The 22,378-nt window shown below is 44.0% G+C and overlaps 1 protein-coding gene and 2 pseudogenes across 3 annotated transcripts in view; 2 read left to right on the top strand and 1 right to left on the bottom strand.

Moving 5' to 3' along the window:
- Positions 1–2,851: 2,851 nt before the first annotated feature.
- LOC148462424 (5S ribosomal RNA) lies at positions 2,852–2,970 on the top strand (annotated as a pseudogene).
- Positions 2,971–3,489: 519 nt separating this feature from the next.
- LOC148462423 (5S ribosomal RNA) lies at positions 3,490–3,608 on the top strand (annotated as a pseudogene).
- Positions 3,609–7,041: 3,433 nt separating this feature from the next.
- Positions 7,042–22,378, bottom strand: part of ECPAS (Ecm29 proteasome adaptor and scaffold) — a 130,088-nt gene continuing 114,751 nt past the window's right edge. For 2 of the 3 annotated variants that reach the window (XM_088460103.1, XM_088460104.1), the window contains 7 exons: positions 15,774–15,817; positions 15,308–15,500; positions 12,447–12,588; positions 12,108–12,213; positions 9,235–9,323; positions 8,179–8,250; positions 7,042–7,562 (listed from right to left, as the gene is read on the bottom strand). In XM_088460103.1, the coding sequence (XP_088316229.1) occupies positions 7,423–7,562; positions 8,179–8,250; positions 9,235–9,323; positions 12,108–12,213; positions 12,447–12,588; positions 15,308–15,500; positions 15,774–15,817 (786 nt within the window). In that variant the 3' untranslated portion in view covers positions 7,042–7,422. Of the gene's footprint in view, positions 7,596–8,144; positions 8,251–9,234; positions 9,324–12,107; positions 12,214–12,446; positions 12,589–15,307; positions 15,501–15,773; positions 15,818–22,378 lie in introns of all 3 variants that reach the window. The other variant, XM_088460105.1, reaches the window with a different exon arrangement.

Genomic DNA, 22,378 nt, shown 5'->3' with positions numbered 1-22,378 from the left:
AGTTACAGATTTCACATGAGGACCCCTCTTCTAAAATAATAGTGTAACTAGATGCCGCTAAGGCGTTTGACTCTGTAGAGTGGTCATTCTTATGGGAGACAATGAATGGCTTCGGGATAGGCTCTGGTTTCATTCAATGGGTTAGATTGCTGTACTCGGTGCCTGTGGCCAGGGTATCGGTTAATGGATTCGTCTCATCTCCTTTTCCTCTCTCAAGGGGTACAAGGCAGGGCTGCCCCTTGTCACCCATTCTATTCGCCATGGCCATTGAGCCATTGGCCTGTTTGATTAGGGCTAGCCCTGCTAAATTGGATAAAATAGCATTGTATGCTGACGATATCCTGCTCTTTGTCTCGGATTATGACACTTCCATGCCCAATGCTCTTGCAATTATTAATTATTTTGGAAAGTATTCGGGTCTGTCGATAAATTGGGACAAATCATGTATACTTCCCATTAGAGGAACGTGTCCTGCTGTCCCGCTCATAATACTCCCATTGAGATGGGTAGATTCATTCAAATACTTAGGTGTATGGATAACTAATGATCCTCATAGATATGCGTCCTTAAATATTAAGCCACAGATAGAATATATACAATCCCGGGTAGATACATGGGGGAAATTGACACTGACCCTCACTGGCAGAGTAAACCTTGTAAAAATGGTTATACAACCTAAACTTCTATATGTGGTGCAACATTCCCCAGTTTATCTCCCTCAGAGTGTGTTTAGACAAATAGATGGATTGTTATCCTCCCTGATTTGGGTTAAACGTAGAGCTCGTATTCAACTGAATACACTTACTAGGTCACGGGAGGCTGGGGGACTGGCACTACCCCATTTTAAGCTTTACTATTACGCGTCACAATTGGCGCAATTGAGGACATGGATACAGGTTTTGGAGGTAGATGAATTGTCTGCTCTATTGGTAAGACAGGAATCTCGGGGGCATACCCCACTCCAAATATTACTTAGTAGCAATTTGCGGGGTGTTCGAGCTCCACTGGTTAGACAGGCAGTCTTGATTTGGAGACAGGTCACACAGATTTTTTAAGGACAGGGATGGGATCCTGATACTCCTTTACATAATACCAGGGGTCTAGATGAACTGGTTTTACTACAGGTTAATGAGGTATGGGGGAAATGGGGGGTGAAAGCGTTAGGACAATTATACATGTCTGGCGTCTTTAAGTTGTTTGAACAGCTACAAAGTGAGTTCCATGTCCCGAGACAATATTTCTACAGATACCTTCAACTTCGCCATGCCATAGACGCACAATTTGCGGATGCCCATCCAGTGTTCCGAGATTCCCCAGTTAAAATTTTACTGCAGGATCAAGACACTTAGTGTCTGTTATGTATGCAGCCCTGTTGAAAGAATATCATGGTACTGATTTACCATCCATTAGGCAAAAATGGGAAGCTGACCTTGGATTACTGCCAGATGAAGTGTGGATAGGAGCACTGGGTAGTCCAAAAATAGCTACTACCACAATTCGGTTTCAACAAATACAATTATTCCTGTTACATAGGATGTATTTAACGCCAGAGCGTTTATTTAAATTCGGTGGTAAATCTGATTCAAAATGCCCAAAATGTAATTCCCCTAATGGCAATTTTTGGCACTCATTATGGACATGCTCTAATATTAGTTTCTTTTGGGAAGAGGTTAATTGTATATTGATGTCCACTGGTGTTCCCCGCGATGTGCTAACTCCAGTAGTGTACACTCTAGCTGTTATTGGGGAAGACATGCTAGATAAACACTTTGCACAATATGTTAATTTATGCATGCTTGCTAAGGTTTGCATAGCTAGAACATGGATGGCCCCTGAAGGTCCAACAATAGGGCAGTGGATAACACTGGTGAATGAAACCTTGGTGCATGAAAAATTTGTGTATATAGCTAGGAAGGCTAAAAAGAAACTCCATCTTATATGGGGTAGATGGCTGAATTCATCATATGGGCGGAGACTGGCAGGGACTGGACTCAATGTGACACAGATAACCACTGGGGATAGAGCTGTGTGTATTAGTGATGATACTCATACTTAATGTGATGTAGACACGGTGATAAATATGTAATTAATGCTATATATGTGCATAAAGATGTTGTGCAAATGCTTCATTCTCGCTAAGCAAAGTATATCTAGAATGTAGGCTCTGAACGAGAACCCGCAGTGTACGATGTCCTGAATGTTTTACTCTATTGGATATAATCTATGCAAATGACCACACAGACTGTATAATGTAATATATAACCATTTTTAATTTTTTTTCTTTTTTTTTTTTTTTTTACAATTTTATTAATGTTTATGTTAATACTTTTCTTGAAAACAAATAAAAACTATTGAATTAAAGAAAAGAAATAAAAGAGGTCTAAAGTTAATGTTTTTGAACACCTACAGCCAAACCACACTGGACATGCCCAATCTTGGAAGATATTCAGTGTTGGGCCTGGCTAGTACTTGGATGTGAGACCACCTGGGAGTAAAAGGTGCTATAGGTCATTTTATACTGCCATAACATTCTTTTCTATTACATTTTACATTTAATTTTATCAATTTATCAATGAATTTACTTGAGTTAAGAAGCAAAGGAGGTCTGAAGTAAGTGGATTTGAATACCTACAGCCACACCACACTGGACATTCCTGATCTTGAAAGCTATGCAGTGTTGGGCCTGGTTAGTACTTGGATGGGAGACCACCTGGGTATACCAGGTGCTGTAGGTAATTTTATACTGCCATAACATTCTTTTCTATTACATTTTACATTTAATTTTATCAATTTATCAATGAATTTACTTGAGTGAAGAAGTAAAAGAGGTCTAAAGTTAGTGGATTTGAATACCTACAGCCACACCACACTGGACATGCGCAATCTCATCTGATCTTGGAAGCTATGCAGTATTGGGCCTGGTTAGTACTTGGATGGGATACCACCTAGGAATACTAGGTGCTGTAGGTAATTTTATACAGGTTGAGTCTCCCATATCCAAAATACTCGGGACCAGGGGTATTTTGATTAATGGAATATTTGCATATCATAATGAAATATCTTGGGCTTGGGACCCAAATACACACATAGAATGCATTTATGTGTTAGATACACACCTTATACACACAGCCTGCAGGTCATTGTATACAATATTTTCAATAATTTTGTGGCTCAAGCAAAGTTTGGGTACAGAAATGAAATTCATTTATGATTCATATACAGCTTATACACACAGCCTGTAGGTAATTTTATACAATATCTTTAATAATTTGTGCCTTAGACAAAGTTTGTGTACATTGAACCATCAAAGGTTTCATTATCTAAGTCATGCCAAAATAATTCTGTATTTTGGAATATTTGGATATGGGAGACTCAACCTGTACTGCCATAGCAGGCTTTTCCATGACATTTTACATTTATTTTATCAACTTATCAATGAATTTACTGGAGTTGATAAGTAAATGAGGTCTAAAATTAAGGTTTTCGAACAATTTCAGCCACACTGCACTGGAAATGCCCAATCTCTTTGGATCTTGGAAGCTATGCAGTGTTGAGTCTGGTTAGTACTTGGATGGGAGACCACCTGGGAAGACCAGGTGCTGTAGCTAATTTTAAACTGCAACAACAGACTTTTCTATGACATTTTACATTTATTTTATGAACTTATCAATGAATTCACTGGAGTTAAGAAGTAAAAGAGGTCTAAAATTAAGGTTTTTGAACACCTACAGCAGTGTTGGCTAACCTTGACACTCCAGCTGTTATGGAACTACATAACCCAGCATGCACTGCTACAGTTTTGCTATTAGGGCATGCTAAAACTGTGGCAGGGCATGCTGGGATATATAGTTCCACAACAGCTGGAGTGTCAAGGTTAGCCAACACTGACCTACAGCCACACACACTGGACATGCCCAATCTCATCTGATCTTGGAAGCTATGCAGTGTTGGGCCTGGTTAGTACTTAGGTGGGAGTCCGGCATGCCGTAAGTACACGACTAGGCCCTAATGGGCATATTCAATTAGGTACGAAAAGTCGAGAACTTTTCACCTGCCTAGGTCATCGCTGGTTTTCCATGCAGAAAAGTATCGCACGCTTTCCCGCTTATTCCCGTATGTAATTAGAAATCAGAGAAAACAGCAGGCTGCAAATTCGGACCTGGTGAAATGTACTGTCAAAAATGGGGAAAACACTCTGTACCCTCCGAAAAGCTAAACTAACCTAGGGGGATCACTATAGGGGTGTTCTAGTACCTCTAATAAAGCGATTCTGGGGGGGGAGGATTTCACAAAAAGCTTGCTATTAGCGTCTTTGCATAAGTGGTGATGAATGGCATTAAGCAATATTTTTTCATCAAAATAACTAGTCCGAGCAAATTTGGGATACATGAAAATGGGTGGTAGCATATATTGATGTTGCTAATGTGAAGTTCTAAAAAACTGTAAAAAAATACACCTGCTGCAAGAACCTGCAATCTTAAAAACATCTGAGGCATACTTGGGGACCCCCCTGGAGTCTAATTCGCTAGTTTTTAAAATTGTCCCCCAACTTTGTTTTTTTCGCCTATTCCAATGCATTGACTTTCCGCACTGGCGAAAAGTCTTTGGAATTGAATACGGGGATAAGTTTTCACTTGGCGAAATTACATCACTGGCGAAACTTTTTCGCCGAAAACAGCTTTTCGCACCTAATTGAATATACCCCTTAATCTAAACTGGGTACGGTGGGATATAAGGAGGGAGGAGCCAATTTCTTTCTAAAAGAAATTTAAAGTGTCAGGCTCCACTGATCACCCATCTATACCCCAATGTCCCCTAGTGGATGGAGAAAAAACTATTTTTATACTACAGTGTATACAGTTTGAGGAAGTGGAATAAAATGGTATTTAAGTCAGTGTTTACCAACTCCAATCATCAGGGTCCCCTAGCAGTGTATGTTTTACACATCTCAGTATAACAAGTAAAATAATTGGCTCCTGGGGATCTTTTTAAATGTGTCAGGCAGTAGATATCTGTAAATGATGCACTGTTAGGGGTCCCCGATGACTAGAGTTGGGAAGCACATTGCCTGTCATTCTTGCGTATCTCTATAACAGTGTTTCCAAAACTCATTTCTCAGGGAGCACTAAGTGCATGGTTTCCATTTTTCCTAGCAGGTGCACAGGTGTAGTCATTACTGTGTGAAAACATTTTAAAAGATCCACAGGTGGAGCTAATTATTTCACTTGTGATTCTATGAGGAGACCTGGAAAACCTGCACTGACAGTGCTCCCAGAGGAGTTTGGGAAATACTGTTCTATAAAATAAATTAACAAACAAGAGGCACAGTCAATAGTTAACTAGTTTACGAGTAGGAAACAATGAATTATTGAATTCAAAGGCTTGTTGAATCCGGGCAAATTTATACATAATATACTCTCATACATATCTGTATATGTTACAGTGTTGACTTAAGTGATTTAAATGTGCATTATAACATTCACAGCTCCTCTATTCTGCGGCTCGCAGGTATCCCTGCTTTCTATCTAGCTCAACAACCTGTGATTTAAGGCTGAGACTGCAATCAGGCAGTGTCTGTCAGCTGCATTCTCCAGTGGCTGTTTGTGTGGCCTATGCAATGTGCCCTACTGGTTGTGTGTGATTCCCTGCAGTTAAGAGAACAGTAAGTGCAGTGCATTTATGCTGCAGATCCAGACCCTCCAACATGACCCATTCCATTAAGTACAAAATGCTCTGCTCCTGGACTTCCCTCTTAATGTATGATTGCAGCAACCTGTCTCATCAATTACCTAGTTCAACACAGGTGACTGCAATCATACATTAGGTGGGAAGGCCAGGAGCAGAGTGTACCTAATCAAACGGGCCATATTGGAGGGTAGGCATCATGGCTGTGGATCCCAGAAGTACTTGTTAGTTCTTTTGGCAAGCTCAGCATTTAGGTGTAGTGAAGCCCTTGACATACCTTGTAATTTTAGATCATTAACAAGGACTGTACAAACTGGGGCTTATTTTCAAAAGCCAATGAGCATACCCCACTCACACTTGTAAAATCTGTATCGTGTACATCATGGTTTCCTTAAACTTTAGGAGATAGCCTCTTTTCTTACCCCGGTAGGCTTTTGATAACTAATCATGGACTGTTCTATTGTGTAATGATTATACTGTAGGATTTCAATATAGAAATAGGCAGAAATCTTCAAACGATTTGATGGTAAATAGGAACAGCAAACAGTACAGTTTACGCTCTATTAAAGATCAGGTTAAGCTGGAAATCTTACTTTATCTATATAAATGCTTATTTGATTTTGTGTGTGTGTATGTATATATATAAAAATCACACTGTATATAGAGGTATCCTCTTGAATCTTTGCTGCTGATGCAGCAAATGGGTGTGGATTGAAGGATCTACAGTAAAAAGGTAGACAATGTCTAGATAGACACCAGATGTTAGACAGTCAATAGGTCGACCGCTCCAAATGGTCGACAGAATCAAAAGGTCAACACGCTAATGGTCAACACATGGATTTGATTTTTTTCTAACCCTATCTTCACCCTAACCCTCCCTCCTGGGCCTGACACTCACCCTCCGGTAAATGCCTAACCCTCCCTCGGGTTAAGTGCCTAACCCTAAAAAATAATAATAAAAAAAGGTATTGACTTTTGTGTCGACCATTTTCATGTCGATCTTTTGACCATGTCGACCTTCTGTCTAGACACCGTCTACCTTTTTACTGTAGAGCTTTAGACCGGATCCCACGGCAAAGCACGCTACGTATGGCGCACGTCCACAACCGGGTCCATAGGATTGCATGGTGCGAACGTTGCCGCGGCCTGACATATCGTGGCACATGCGTGCGCACATTTGCCGTCAAAGCAGCAAAGATGGAGGACACATCTGTAAACAATTAAAACTCTTCGTAAAAGTGACCGAGGGATATAAACTTTTAATCTGGACATGAGGATCATTGTGTTGCCTACAACAGACTGAAGGATTTTCCATGAAACACTGACAGCGGTACAAATATTACCAAGAAAATTAAAGATAGAGAAAATTATTTTATAATAAAAGAAATATAATCGCACATATACCATTTAACATGTTCACATATGAAGCAGAAGTGATGTAATTATTGGCATGAAGGATTGCAGCAAGTAAATGCTGCACTAGTATATAAGATCTCCACAAATTGCGCTAGGACAGATCCAAGGATAAATCCGCAACTGTTTACAAACATGTGCTTCAACTATGATGCGGTTTATACAAATGCACAAAATGTACAAGAGAAAAGAATTAATGGACATATTTATTTGAGGCATGGAATGATGCATGCTACAGCATAAATGTAATCTTGCGTTGAACGGTTTTGAAAATCCACGGCACATGTTTGGGCTGAAATGCACAGTTATTCATTTGAAACATTTTTAACTTAAGTTCTCTATCTTCTTTTTCAGCAGTAAGCCTTTATCTTTCAGGTCAGGCCTGCTGTCCATTTCCATTGTGGATAAAGAGGTCATAAGTAGGTGTCTGTTGTCTAGTGTTAGGCTTCCACATTGTTCTGAATCTACAAGCAATAATGAGAATATTGTTAAGATCAGTAAAAACAAACCAGCATGTTTTTCAGGTCTTGTGTACGTACACATATACTATACAAACACTCGAAAACTCCTATACCAAAAGCATAATTAAGTTATCTGGAATTATCAACTATAAAGCAACATATTTTCTCTAGTTTTGGTCATCTTTGAAGAGATTAACCACACCCATGTGTACCCCAGTGGTGGGTATCTCCTCCATTACATGTAGTAATGGAGGCCTACACACCAGTTCCTTACTAGGAAAACCTCTCTCTCTTTCTCCCAGATGTCAGAAGCCTAAGCAGGTGAATCCTGAAACCACTGCCATTTAAGAGAATCACCCTCACTGCAGCTTTCAGACTATTGATTTCACACTTCACTTTCCTTACCATTGCAGCTTGTTGTATGTTCATAGCACTGACCAGATCATGGTTTGCAGAGTTAGGGCCTTCCCTTATACTCCCTTTGCATAACCTTACTGATAGAAAGTCTGCTCACAGACAAATGAAACTACTGTATTCCCTATGATGTACTGAATGCTAAAAAGACCTTTAACAATACAACCACATTTTGTTTGGTTTTTTCCCTTCATTTTGTCCTTACCTTCAAGCTTCCTTAGTAGTAGTTCTAATACAGAGAGTGCTTCCGTTCTTACAGATGAGTAATTCTTGTTTTCTATAATGAGGTTAAACAAACAATACATTATAAGTGAAGAGAAGCTGTCCTCCTTTTAGGAGAACCTATGTCAGAAAAATATTTTGTTCATTTTATAATATTTTACAATGAATAAATCACTGTTGGCTAAACACTACAGTGAGTATAAGACTGCAAAATAACATCTATACCGTTCTATGGAGCAAACTATTAAACTTTTCTGCATTATTACACTCAGATTTCTACAGCAACCTACCTTTCAGCCTCTAATACTTAGTACATATATGGGGACATAAATTTTAATTAAAGCTTATGCTTGTGTTAGAATACAATCATCTTCCATAGGTTCATGTTTAAATTTTCCCCAATATTGGTATGTGCGCTAATCCTTATGCATTGCAAGAACATTTATATTTAGGATTTGTGTTAGATGTTTGACAATGTATATGACTGGTACACTTTAATAATTACAATTTTATTATTACCTTTTCCACTGCATAAAACAAAGTTTGAATGCTTAGCTCGCAGTAGTGAAGGGTAGATGATTAAACCATTCCTCCCAACCAGCAAGATTTCAGCAGGACAATCACGTTTTTTGGGAGGTTGTCTCACCTGTGGGCTGCAGTATCCCGCAGACGGATTGGAGATTGGGGGACACTCTGGCACTGCTGCTCTGCATATATCAAAGCATAGGTAAATGGGTCCATTAAGTGTCGGGAGAGGCTGGGGGGCAACCAAGCTACTGCCGGAGTGTTGAGCTAGAGCCCAGCATTACAGGGCCGTGTCGTGGTCACGCCTCTCTCAAACATCATCCGCGAGGCAGTGTGGCCTTGCAGGCATTGGGCCACACACCCTCTGGAGCACGCACGTCCCAATTAGGAAATCTAAAATGTTGTGAGGTATGCTAAACTGTATTATAGGAATAGTAAGGCAAACAGAAAAACTAATAGACAATTGGGAAGGTGAAGTACAAGGACAAAACCAATCTAGATTGAAATTAGGTACCTATAGAATGTGCTATCGCTGGACATGCCTCTGTGAGGATTTCTGTAAGCGCAGATATGTCCGAATGCCTCTTTTCTAAAATCATTAACCTAGAAAAAGAAGAACAATATTACATACATCCATATAACAAGGGAGATCCTTTAGAACACCATAAGTCATTTAGAATTAAACGGTCTCAGCGTTGCTCTAGTGCCCAGAGTTTACTGTGCATGCACAGAACGCCGGAAAATGGCCGCCGGCGTGCCCGGAGTCTACTAAAGCTCCGCCGCATCAGTCGGCTGCTGGCCACCGCGGAGAGAGGAGGGGGCCCCGTACAGGGAGTGCACACGGGCAACCTCCTCTGTTAAGACGCCCCTGCCTATCTGAGTCTGTATATGAAGCACACGTAACTTGGAATGAAAAAAGTTGTGGCTGCTACATTGCAGCAGTCATACAACACTTGTATAAATGTGTGCATCAAATAAATCAGCAGAGTCTGCTGGTACGTCCTAGTTGCTACGCATTACGACTTAGATGCAGTTTTGGCAAAAAAAAAAAAAATACAATTATGAGACTGTAAGGGTGCCATGAACCAAGAAAGTTTGGGAACAACTGGAGTAGATGATAGTATAAGTAAAGGAAGGACAAGCACATGAGGCAAGAGGGCCCTGCTTGTGAGATCTTACATTCTAAAAGGAGAGTAGTAGACAGACAGATCCCCCTATTGCTAGACAGGCGAAAGCTACAGTCATCCTTACTTCAAATTTGGCAGCGTTGAGAGATTCAACGGACCGTAAGATGGAGGCTATAATGAAGTCCTTATTTGCAATTGCAGGGACAGCTCTGCAGCGAGCCCTGGCTGTGGCTTGGAAAACCAAAGCCATGAAAACATGAATGGATCAGTTGGTAGAGGTGGTACAGTCTGGTATAGGTTCATCAGACCTCCTAATCATGCTGAATAATGCTAAACAAGCTTTCATCTACAGTATATGTTCCATTAATCTGTGGATACAGACTATCCTTTCAGGCATATCAGCATTAGCAGTTTCTGCCAGGTATACCTGGAATCAAAGAAAACCCTGTAAGCAATTCCATTTGATGGTAAGTGGCTGTTTGGTACAGAATTGGATCAATTAATTTCCCAGGCCACATGATGTAAGAGTCCTTACCTTCCAGTATTCACTTCCTAGAGACAAAACTCCTATGTTTAGGCCTTTTCATTTCCCTGGAAAGTCTCGGGCTCCATTCTCCATGGGATAGGAAGGGGACTAGAAAAGGTGATATGCCAGGAGTCACATGGCCATCACAACTTGACATTCAGGAACCAAGCCAGGAAATAAGTCTTCAGCGTGACATTCCACAAGCTTATACCAGACCTCTGGTAGTTGGGCAGCGTTTGCTTCAGATTTACCTCGGATATTTGGATGAGAGATGTGGTGCCCCAATAACAAATTTCAGATTGCACTGGTCCTCGACCAAATAGATTTTTTTCTACTCCTTTGCCAAAAGACTTGGCCAGAAGAGTGGTCCAGCCACAGACAGTGCTAGCACTTCTGGCATCCGTTGGGGTCATTGTTCTGATGCTGCTGGGTGAAGTGTTGGGGTTTAACTCCAACATTTTTCCTTGTTCAAAAGCCGGATGGTCTTTTCAGCCAGTGCTCAATCTCAAAGGGTTGAACCATAATTTACATATAGACACATTCAAGATGGAATCTCAGGACTCCGTCATTGTGCTTGCACAGTGGGTGTCAATCATGGCATGCAGGAGACTATTGGGGATGATGGTAGCCTCTTAGGAGGCCGTACCGTTGGCAAGGTTTTCTCCAGAGGTCTTCAGCACCAAATTAGACGTCATTGGTACAGATCGGAGCACGAGACTGGACAAACAGTTGTTCAGGCTCTCTCTTCAGGCACGCTAGGTGCACCTCTGGTGGCTTCACAATCAAAGTCTGACAAAGGGGTGCCATTTCTCAGTCTGGGACTGGACCCTGGTCACAATAGATGCTAGTTTATCTGGTTGGGGGGCACTAACCTTGAGGCTGCAGTTTCAGGGCAGCTGGTCCAGGAAGGAGTCTGATCTTCCAATCAAAATTCTGGAACTAAGGGCAGAGATGTTTAATGTTTTGATTCAGACTCAGAACCTCTTAGAGGGGAATCAAGATACAATCGTACATTAGCAGTGGCATATATCAAACAACAGCATGGCAAAAGAAGCTGTTTAGCAATGTCAGAGACATCTTGAATAATGAAATAGGAAGAGATGTTTATTTCTTGCCAAATCTGCAGTAACTATTCCGGGAGCGGAAAATTGGGAATTTAAATTGACACAACATTCACTCAAGAGATTGGGAATCTCATTGTGGGGTGTTCAATTTAATTGTGTATTGCTGGGGTGATCCAAAGATCAATCTGGTGACCTCCAAGTTAAACAAAAAGATTCCCTGTTATGGAGCAGAGCTTGTCTGTTTGTACCAATTCCTCTGTTGCTTTCTTTAGTGGGGAATCATCCTCTCCATTTCTTAAATGTGGTCAGGGCATTGCGCATTTATGGGCTGTGAGCAGCTCTTGGACAAGTGTGCATCGGTTGAGCAGTTGTGCAGGGCGGCTAACTACTAAGTTTTACAGTTTTCCTACTTTTGCTTTTAAAGATGCCAGTTACGGGCACAAAGTTTTGTGCACAGCATTAAGTTTGCTTTGGGAACTTCCATTGTTTCCGGTGTCCCCCAGATAGGATGAAGAGGAAACAAGATTTTATACTCACCGTAACATAAATTCCTGAGTCCATTGTTGCCAATTGTACAACTTACTTTATTGGGAAAATCTAAGAGTACAAATAGGGATGTAAAGCAAATGCTGACAATATAAATATTTAGTTTTATAGCATCCAAACATACCTCTGGAAGTATACATTCATGGACTGAAGGACAGCATTCTGGACTTTCCACGTGCTGAGATTCAGTCTTTCACACATCAGCTTGCACACTTCAAGCCGATAGCAACCTATTGTATCATGGAAATAACATATATAGGAGTCATAAATCACAAATATGACTCATATAAGCCAAAACACTCACTTACTATTCACATAATGTAGGTCTACAAAGTTACATATTAAATTACCTTGGCTTTTGCTATTAATGCATTTTTTTTGCACTCTGGTTGTTATATTTTTTTTTGTCTAGCTAAAACAAAATGCACACTACATATGGCATCTGGCATACTAGACAACGTACGCTGTGTGTCAGGATTCCGGGGCCAGGCCTTGCCTAGAGTTGAGAAGGCACACAGCAGAGACTCTGTCTGCAGCTCTTTTGTTTTGTTGTTCTCATCATCTTCCTCCTTTGGTGACCGAGCCCCCACTGTTTCAAGGGAAGTCTGAATGGACAAGATGGCAAGAAGTAGAATTCTTTTTTTTTTTTAAACTAACATTGACTCTTTTGTAAGATAAAACTGAAAAATGTATACAGATGGAAACGGTTAATAGGTTTATCATCAAAACAAATCATCTCTGTTTGGAAAATATTGCAGCTCAATACAAAATATAGAAGGAATAACTTGGGATTTTGGTGTAATATTGGACTATACAATATTGCCATATATTTAGCTCCATTTAAGTTCTATATCTATATAGTGAACCTAACAGTTTTAATAATAGCCAGTGTTCAGAGCATGTTACAAAGTGGTCATTGCATTATGCACACTGGCTAAGAGTGTAGTTCGCTAGAGTTTAAAGGTCACTATAACATACATTGAAGTATGGCTCCTTAACTCCTTACAAATAATAGATTGCTATCATCATATTTAAAGGTACACCAATCTCAATGCATTCACAAATTGTGTTTTGTCCATAATAGAGGAAATCCCACATTTTGAGAAATATATATTATCATTTATTTATATGGCGCCACAAATGTTCCGCAGCGCCTTACAAAGTACATAAACAAGTTGTACACAAGCGACTTATAGAACAATACACTACAGGACATGGATAATATATATTGCTACATTAGCGACCATAACACCCAGATAAGCAACAGAGCATAAGCAACTAAGTGTTAGGTGCCCCAGTGGTGAGTAAGAAGTAGATGAAACTAAAGTAGAGAGAAGCACAAGAGGGTAGAGGGCCCTGCTCGTAAGAGCTTACATTCTAAAAGGGAGGGGAAGACAAACAGGGGTGACACAGATGGGGTAGATGGGGAGGAAGGACCGTGTAGCAGGGAGTTAGAATGATAGCTGGAAGGCTTTGATGAAGTAGTGGGTCTTAAGAGCCCGTTTGAAGGATTGCAAAGAGGTGGAGAGTCTGATGGGGAGTGCGAGAGAGTTCCAGAGGTGGGGAGCAGTATGGGCAAAATCTTGGAGGCGGGAGTGGGAGGAAGTAATCCGCTGGCATTAAAGGCTGCATGCATTAGTTGAACGAAGAGAGCAGAGTGAAGATGAGATCAGAGATGTATTTGGGAGAAGAATGTGTGAGGGCTTTGTAAGTGAGTGTGAGAACCTTAAATTGGGTTCTAAAAGGGAAGGGGAGCCAGTGGAGGGCTTGTAGGAGAGGGGAGGCAGATGTAGAGCGTTTGGAGAGGAAAATAAGCCGTGCAGCATCATTAAGGATAGACTGGAGAGGAGAGAGATGGGATTTGGGGAGGCCAGATAGGAGGAGGTTACAGTAGTCCAATCTGGAGATGACAGTGAGTGTATGAGGGTTTTAGTAGCATCCTGGGTGAGATAGGGTCTGATCTTAGAAATATTTTTGAAATGGAAACAACAGGACTGTGAAAAGTTCTGGATATGTGGTTTGAAGGAGAGGGATGAGTCCAGGATAACTCCAAAACAGCGCACCTTGGGACTAGATGAGATAGTTATTCCATCAACTGATAAAGAAATAGTGGGAAGTGAGGTTATGTTGGAGGGTGGGAAGACTATCAGCTCACTCTTAAGCTGCATACACACGTAAAGATTTTCTGTCCAACCATCCAACTTGTTGATTGGTTGGAATAAAAATCCAGTAAGTTATGAAAGCAAATGACAATCAGCAATTTGCTCCTAAATGCCAGAAAACAGATGAAAATGGTCATCAGACAAGTCTGTTGAATGTTTGATCTAAACAATTTGTTCAAACAATAGTTTTTGTAAATTTTCTGGCGTTTGGGAGCAAATTGCTGATTGTCATTTGCATAGACATATTAAGTTTAAGAAATCGCTGGGACATCCAGGAAGAGATAGCAGAGACACAGTTGGAGATACGAGTCAGTAGAGAGGGGGAGATATCAGGGGAGGAGAGGTAGATCTGAGTATTATCAGCATAGAGATGATAATGGAGGTCAAAAGAGCCGATGAGTTCACCTAGAGAGGACATATAGAGGCAGAATAGGAGAGGTCCAAGAACAGAACCTTGGGGAACACCTACTGTAAGAGGCTGTGGGGGGGGTAAGAGGAGTCATGAGAGGAAACTGAGAAAGATCGGTCAGAGAGGTAGGACGACAGCCAGGAGAGGGCAGTGTCACGTAGACCAAGGGAGTGAAGGATATGCAGCAGGAGAGGGTGGTCCACAGTGTCAAAAGCAGCAGAGAGATCAAGGAGAATGAGAATTATATTATGCTTCCTGATATTTCATGAATGTCCTTGTATATAACTTCCCTTCATCAGAACACCTACATAGCAATACACTGGGCATTCACTGTTCTTTCACATTTTTCAAGGCAGTGAAGTCTTGGGGGGAGGGGGGATGATCTTTGGTATATAATGGAGACCCACAATCAGAGGCAAGGTAGGTGACTTACAAGCATTGTTCCCCCTACAGTGCTTTCTATTCCATTGTTGCATGTTCTACAGAACAGTACAGACTTCATATTAATTATGCTGAGTTTTAGTGTATTAACATTCACTAGGAGTCTTAATCGTATAGCACATTCATGACGAGGATTTGGCATAAACACATAATTAGATGCAGTTCTTCATGTTACTGATATAATCACATTGTGTAATAAGCGATTATGAAGTGATAGTGTGTTTACAAATGTTATTAAGTAGATATTATTGTGAGACCATTTCAGACCACAACAATGTTTTCTAAATATGCTGGGCTTGTGTATAAATATACCTTCTTTATCAGGGGAAAGAGAATATCTGCCAGGTCCTGGAAGCGATCCTCCTTAGTGGATTCCAGTACATCAGCCACACATTTCAGTGCGATAATCTTATACTTGACATTCTCTTTCTGACATTCTTTTAATACAGCCTGAATAATATCCTCTACACTGGGCTGTTCAGGAGCTGGGTCCTTCAGCTGTTCACTGCGCAGAACAAACATGTCAGTTATACATTACATGACAACAAATTTACAGGAACGACACATGAGCCTAAGCAGCACTATTCAGTTGTGGGTAAGATTAGACTGGAAAGCAAATCATGCTTGTAAATTAAAAAAAAGTTTCCATATAGAGATAATGCTACAGAATAGACTAAAGTGTAAGGTAGTAGTAGCGTGAGCATTGTTCCTAAACATGTACAGCACTGAATATAAAGATTGCAGCTGGGATTGGTAAACTTTGTTATAGTGTACTTACCTACAAGTGGACACCACTGTCCCAATAGCTTTCAAAAGCTCTTCCTGCAAAATAAATAATATTAAAAAAGAGTGTGCATTGAAGAAAAGGGTGGATGCAATTAATCAACCATAAAGCAATGTGATTAAAAAATAGGAATAGGTGTGAAAACGTAGGGAAGACTGTGACAGATATTTATATAGAGAGGAAAGAGAGTCTTTTAGAGACTCTTCCTTTTGGTGAAGGAACAATATTCTCCCAGGAACCTTAAGGATGTATGCAAATATGATCCCTTGGTAAAAGAAACCTGTTCAGTGGAAACCCCATGTTACCATAATGGTGAATCCACTTTTATGGGCAGTGAGACAATAGAAGTTTGTTTGCCAGTAGTGAACAACCTTCAATAATGGCGAACTGGAGCATCACACAATGGATTATCGAAGCATGATCCATAGAAGGAATCTACTAAGCCATTAAAGGGCCTATGTATCAAGAGGTTTTTTTCATAAAATTATGCAGAAACTGCAGTTTCTGCATAATTATGTATTGATTTTATGTACTAATGGCACAATGCAGAAGATTTCACAGAAATATCCTGCAAAGTGCTAATTAGCACTTCAGATCGCAGTCCCCATTATTATCAATGGGGACTACGATCTCACCTCTATGTACTAATCTCCAAAAAGTGAAGCGTTTCAGTGTTTAGCCCCGGTAATTTACACCATCTTCAGATGGTGTAAAGTACTGTTTGCCTAGAAAGAAAAAACACAGGAAATCCCAATGTGGATTAAGCAGAGCCCGAGCCCACAAACTCCTGTGTCTGGTAATACTTGTACAAGGGACCTGGCCTGGCCAACTGTTCGTGAAGCTTAACCTTAGAGCAATACTGTACATGAGCCCCACTGGCTGAAGGAGAATATCCTTTGCGCCCTGTTGGAAATGGAGAAGAGGACACCCAATCTGGTAGTTTGTGGCCTCTTAAACCATAGTAAATAATTCTGTCAATCATACCAAGATAATGTGAAAAATATTAAAGTTAAACTTTTTATATATTATATTTACAGTGTTAATTACACAGAAAAACAAGAGATATGGTAAGAACTTACCTTTGTTATCTCTGTTTCTACGAAGTCCATAGGGTTGACCTTGGGGTATAGCTGGATCTGGATCCACGAGCACCACGCAGTTAAAGCTTTGCTGCTCCCAGGATGCACTTGGGTCCGTCCTCCTCTATACCCTGCCCCCGAGCCACATCACCTCAGTTGGTAAGCAGCCAAGGCCGGAGGAGGAGACTAAACAGAGAGAAGGAAGACTGGAACACACAAGAAACCATACTCACAGAAATGGGAGACGGAAAACCGGTGACCAGCCACACAGCCCATATGAAGCCAGGTGCGTCAGGGCGGGCGCCCTGTGGACCCTATGGACTTCGTAGAAACAGAGATAAAGGTAAGTTCTTACCATATCTCTTGTTTTCTACTTCCGGGTTCATAGGGGGTCCACAGGGTTGACCTTGGGGATGTCCCAAAGCAGTTCAACTAAGGGCGGGGACGCTCCTGTACTGAAAGGAGAACCCAGCGCCCAAAGGACGCATCCTGAGAGGCGAAGGAGTCAAACGCATAAAACCTCAAAAACGTCTGAATTGAAGACCAAGTGGCCACCTTACACAGCTGAACAGCAGAGGCGCCACGTCTAGCAGCCCAAGAGGGACCCACAGAATGAGTGGAATGAGCCTTAACAGAGGCTGGCACAGGTAAACCCTCCTGTGCATAAGCCTCACAAATAACGGAACAAAGCCAACAGGCTAACGTTTGTTTGTTGGCAGGCCAACCCCTCTTGTGAAAACCAATGAATCAGACTTCCTAACCGAAGCAGTCTTTTCCACATCTAAGGAAGCCTCACCAGCTGAAAGATCAGGTGACTGAAAACCTGGCACAACAAGTTCCTGATTGATGTGGAACTTTGAAACCACTTTAGGCAAAAACTCAGGACGAGTGCGGAGCACCGCTCTGTCCTGGTGAAAAATCAGAAAAGGAGGGCGACAGGAAAGCGCCCCCAATTCTGACACCCTCCTGGCAGAAGCAATCGCCAGGAGAAACACGGTCTTAAACATCAGCCACTTGAGTTCCACTGACTCAAGAGGCTCAAAAGCAGGACCCTGCAGGACCCGTAGTACCACCGTCAAGTCCCAAGGAGCCACAGGAAGCATGAAGGGAGGCTGGATCCTGAGAACACTTTGGAAAAGGGTGTGAACATCTGGCAGTGTAGCAATCCGTCGTTGGAACCACACGGACAAAGCGGACACATGAACCTTCAGAGAGGCAAGGCGTAAGCCGAGGTCCAAACCTGATTGAAGAAATTCCAAGATTCTAGAAACTCGGAACACCTGAGGATCATAGCTTCTGGACTCACACCACTGAAAGTAAGTGCACCACACCCTGTGGTAAATCCGTGCGGAAGCAGGCTTGCGTGCTTTGAGCATGGTACCAATAACCGAACTGGAGAAGCCCCGAGACCTCCAGACGGCTGTCTCAAGAGCCACGCCTTCAAAGAAAGCAGACCAAGATCCGGGTAAAGGCAGGGCCCTTGAGACAACAGGTCCCGACGCTGAGGAAGAAGGTACGGAGCGTCGATGGAGAGGCTCCTCAGATCAGAGTACCAAGGACGTCTGGGCCACGTGCCGCCGCGTGCTGCCGTCCTGCTTAAACTTCCGCAGGACCCGAGGAAGTAGGGATATCGGAGGAAACAGATACGCCAGGTGAAACGTCCATTTCACCGACAGCGCGTCCACCAGACATGCGCCTGCGTCTCTTGTTCTTTACCCGTAAACGGGCAACTTGTGATTGTGACGGGAGGCCATCAAGTCCAGCTCCGGCAGCCCCCATCTGTCCACGAGTAGCTGAAACACCTCTGGGTGAAGCGACCATTCCCCGGGATGCACGTCGTCACGGCTGAGGAAGTCCGCCTCCCAATTGAGGACTCCGGGGATGAAGACCGCCGAGATCGCTGGAATGTGGCACTCCGCCCAAGCAAGGATACGAGACACCTCCGACATCGCTGCCCGACTGCGAGTTCCTCCTTGGTGGTTGATATATGCCACCGTGGTGGCATTGTCGGACTGCACCTGAACCACCTTTCCGTGAAGAGCGAGGCCGGACGACTGCAGGGCCCTGTATACTGCCCGCAGTTCCAGGATGTTGATGGGGAGAAGAGCTTCTTCCGCAGACCAACGACCCTGAAGCGACAATGAGCCGGTCACTGCCCCCCAACCCCGGAGACTGGCATCCGTCGTGAGCAGGACCCAGTCCGGGATCCAAAAGGGGCGCCCCTCGACCAGATGAGCTGTCTGAAGCCACCAAGCCAAAGACTGCCGAACCTCCGGGGACAACACCAGCATCTGTGAGAGGATCGGTGAGGTAACCCTTTCCATTCCGATAGAATCAGCCCCTGCTGGGGCCGTGAATGGAACTGGGCAAATTCCACCATGTCGAATGTCGACACTATGGACCCCAGAACTCTCAGACGAATGGACCGACAGGCGGCAACTGCTCAGGCAACTGTGTATCCGCAGCTGTAGGGAGGAGACCTTCTCCGGAGTCAGGAAGATCCTTTGCGGATGAGAATCCAGCAGGGCTCCCAAATGAACCATCTGCTGTGATGGAATCAGGGAGGACTTTCTCCAATTTATCAACCACCCATGCGCTTGCAGGCAAGCGATCGTCAGGTGGAGATGTTGAAGCAGTACCTGCGGGGAGCTCGCCAGCAACAGGAGGTCGTCCAGATATGGCAGAAGCCGTACATTCTGGTTCCGAAGATGTGCGGCCATGACTGCCATAACCTTTGTGAATACCCTCGGTGCCGTGGAGAGGCCAAAGGGTAGCGCCCGGAACTGATAATGATGCTGAAGGATAGCGAACCTCAGATACCGCTGGTGCGAAAGTGCTATCGGAACATGGAGGTAGGCATCCTGGATATCCAGGGACACCATGCAATCCCCAGGTTCCATCGCCAGAATGATGGAACGTAATGTTTCCATCCTGAATTTGGGAACTCTGAGGAATTTGTTCAGAGACTTCAAATTGAGGATAGGGCGATGAGAACCATTGGGTTTCTGCACCAGAAACAGAGTAGAATAGTACCCCGTCCCTCGTTGTGATTGAGGAACGGGAACAATGACCCCTGCTTTCAGCAAGGACTCTATAGCCTCCTGAATCTGTATCTTGTCCTGAGAAGGACTTGTGCAGAAAAGCTGGTGGGGCAGTCTGTGCCGAAAAGACAGGGCGTACCCCTGGGAGACCACTTCTCGAACCCAGGCATCTGTGGTGGTATTGTGCCAGCACTGGGCAATTTGAAGAAGTCGGCCTCCCACTCTGGGGTCCCCCAGAGGGAGGCCCGTCCCATCAGGCAGAAGGTTTATCCTCCTGCTTGGAAGAAGGGCGTCTGGCACTCCAGGCCTGCTTCTTGGGCTTAGAAGTGGCCTTGGTCGCCGAATGCCTCAGGAAGAATTGACCTTTTGCCTTGCCTTAGGTCCAGAAGCCGAAGGGAGGAAGGCTGATTTAGACTTAGCCAGAGTATCCACTATTTTGTCCAAGTCTGGACCAAAAAGTAACTCTCCATTAAAAGGTAAGGCCTCCAGGCCTTTTTTGGAGTCTGCGTCAGCTCTCCAAGACCGCAGCCACAAAGACCGACGCACCTACACAGCTGCCGCCGACACCATAGAAGTCACCAAGCTTGCATCCAACGATGCTTCCCCAATGTAGGAAACCGCATCCCTCATTTGTCCTATCAACGCTCTCTGGATATCCGGAGCGTCATCCAGAAAGGTATCCTCTAAAGCATTGGCCCAGCTCTCGATGGCTTTAGCCACCCAAGAGATGGCCATGGACGGACGGGCCACAGCCCCAGAGAGAGAGTAGATAGACTTTAAACAAGTCTCCACTTTCTTTCAGGGAGGAGATCGACGGCAAAGGCAACGTAGCGCTTTTAATTAAGCGGGTGACATGGGAATCCACCTGCAATGAGCCTCAGGAAAAGGATAGTTGGAAGCCAACCGTTTCTGCGGTTGGAATCTCTTGCTGGGCAACTGCCAGGCCCCCGCCATATGATCCGTCAACTGGTCGGACAGGGGAAAAACAGTCGAAGCTACTTTGGCCTTTTTAAAATTATTACTTCGACCTGGGAGCCGGCGCATCCTCCTCTATATGAAGGACGGCCCGCACCGCCCTAACCAAAGCCGGCACATTAATGGAGGACTTAGCCTCCACCTCCTGGGCCCCGGCATCCGAGTCAGAATCCTCATGGATCTCTCAGTCATCTGAAGACACGTCCGTGTCCATTAACTGTGCCGCCAGTGAAGCCGGAACGGGTCGCTTGGACGCCTTTGGGGGCAAATCACTGTGCAACATTGACTGAAAAGCCGATGATGAGGCCGGCAGGCTCTGAACAGAGCTGGAGAGGACATCCACCCAGGGAGGGGGTACCGTCTGAGGGTACCCTTGAAAGGGTACCACTGACTGCTGCGTCACCGTGGGAGACTGTACGTATACAGGCAGGCAATCCCGCATAAGGACCCACAGTCTGAGACCCGGGAGGAGACTGCACCAGATGCGTAACCCCCGGGGAACAGGGGATGGTAGGCTGAGGAAACGCCCTAGAAGGGACCGCAGTCGGGACTGCAAGCCGGTCCGCGATCGACGCCAGCACTTTTATAAACATCGCCCAAGGAAGATCCTGCGCCACCGGGGGTTTAGAGGGACCAGGTAGCAGCTGGCACCGCCTGCACAGACCGTCCTGAGACAAATCCACCCCATCAACCCCTGCCGAACAGCGCCGGCAGGAAAACAATACAGGAGCCACGGAGCGCTCATTCTCCTCATCAGACATAACACAATAACTTTTGCAATAAAAGTGTATCACCGAAAAGAGGTGAGGCGTAAAACACCCACGCACTCCCACGTATGCAACACAAACAGCCCACAATATGGTACTGTGTAGCACACCGCTGTATGTGACGGACCTCACAAATACGTAGATCTATATAAGTGAGGTACACAGAGAGAACACCCCTCCTCCACGCACCTGCGGGCCGTAGGAGAAGGAAAGGGATAGGTATAAGCCGACAGTAAGAATAAACAAGCACAGACAGCAGCACTAGCAAAAGTCACATACCATGCAGAGAATAGCGTTCCCGCTAGGCTGTTTTAGCAGGGTGCGGCACCCTGCCCTCCTTCTGGAGGGCAAAAAGCACACTGTCCTCCAGAAGGAGGGCAAAAAGCACCCTGCCCTCACAGGCTGCGGGTGCAGTCTTCACCCGCGGGACGCAGTGTCCCGCGGGTGGAGAAATGTGCGGTGACCCGGTCACCGCCGGAGAATAGACGCCGGGCGCATGCGCCCGGCATCTGTTCTACCTGTCTGCAGCGCTTGGGGGCTGCCCGGCATGTCCGTAAGTGCCGGGCATGCCCCCAAGTATGATGAAAAAGGGGACGCGTCTTATAGACACGCCCCCTTTATGGCCACGCCCCCTTTTCGCCCGCGCGCACAAAGTTGCCCTCTCTAGCTCCGGCACCCTGCCTGCCGCCGGAGCTAGAGTGAACACTAGAGAAGTTACACTCACTGCACCTTTCGCT

Source organism: Taudactylus pleione, unplaced genomic scaffold (assembly GCF_031769625.1).
Source record: "Taudactylus pleione unplaced genomic scaffold, aTauple2 ptg000967l, whole genome shotgun sequence".
Classification (NCBI taxonomy): Eukaryota; Metazoa; Chordata; class Amphibia; order Anura; family Myobatrachidae; genus Taudactylus; species Taudactylus pleione.
Note: the sequence above shows the minus strand (reverse complement) of the source record. Positions and strands in the feature narration are given on the sequence as shown.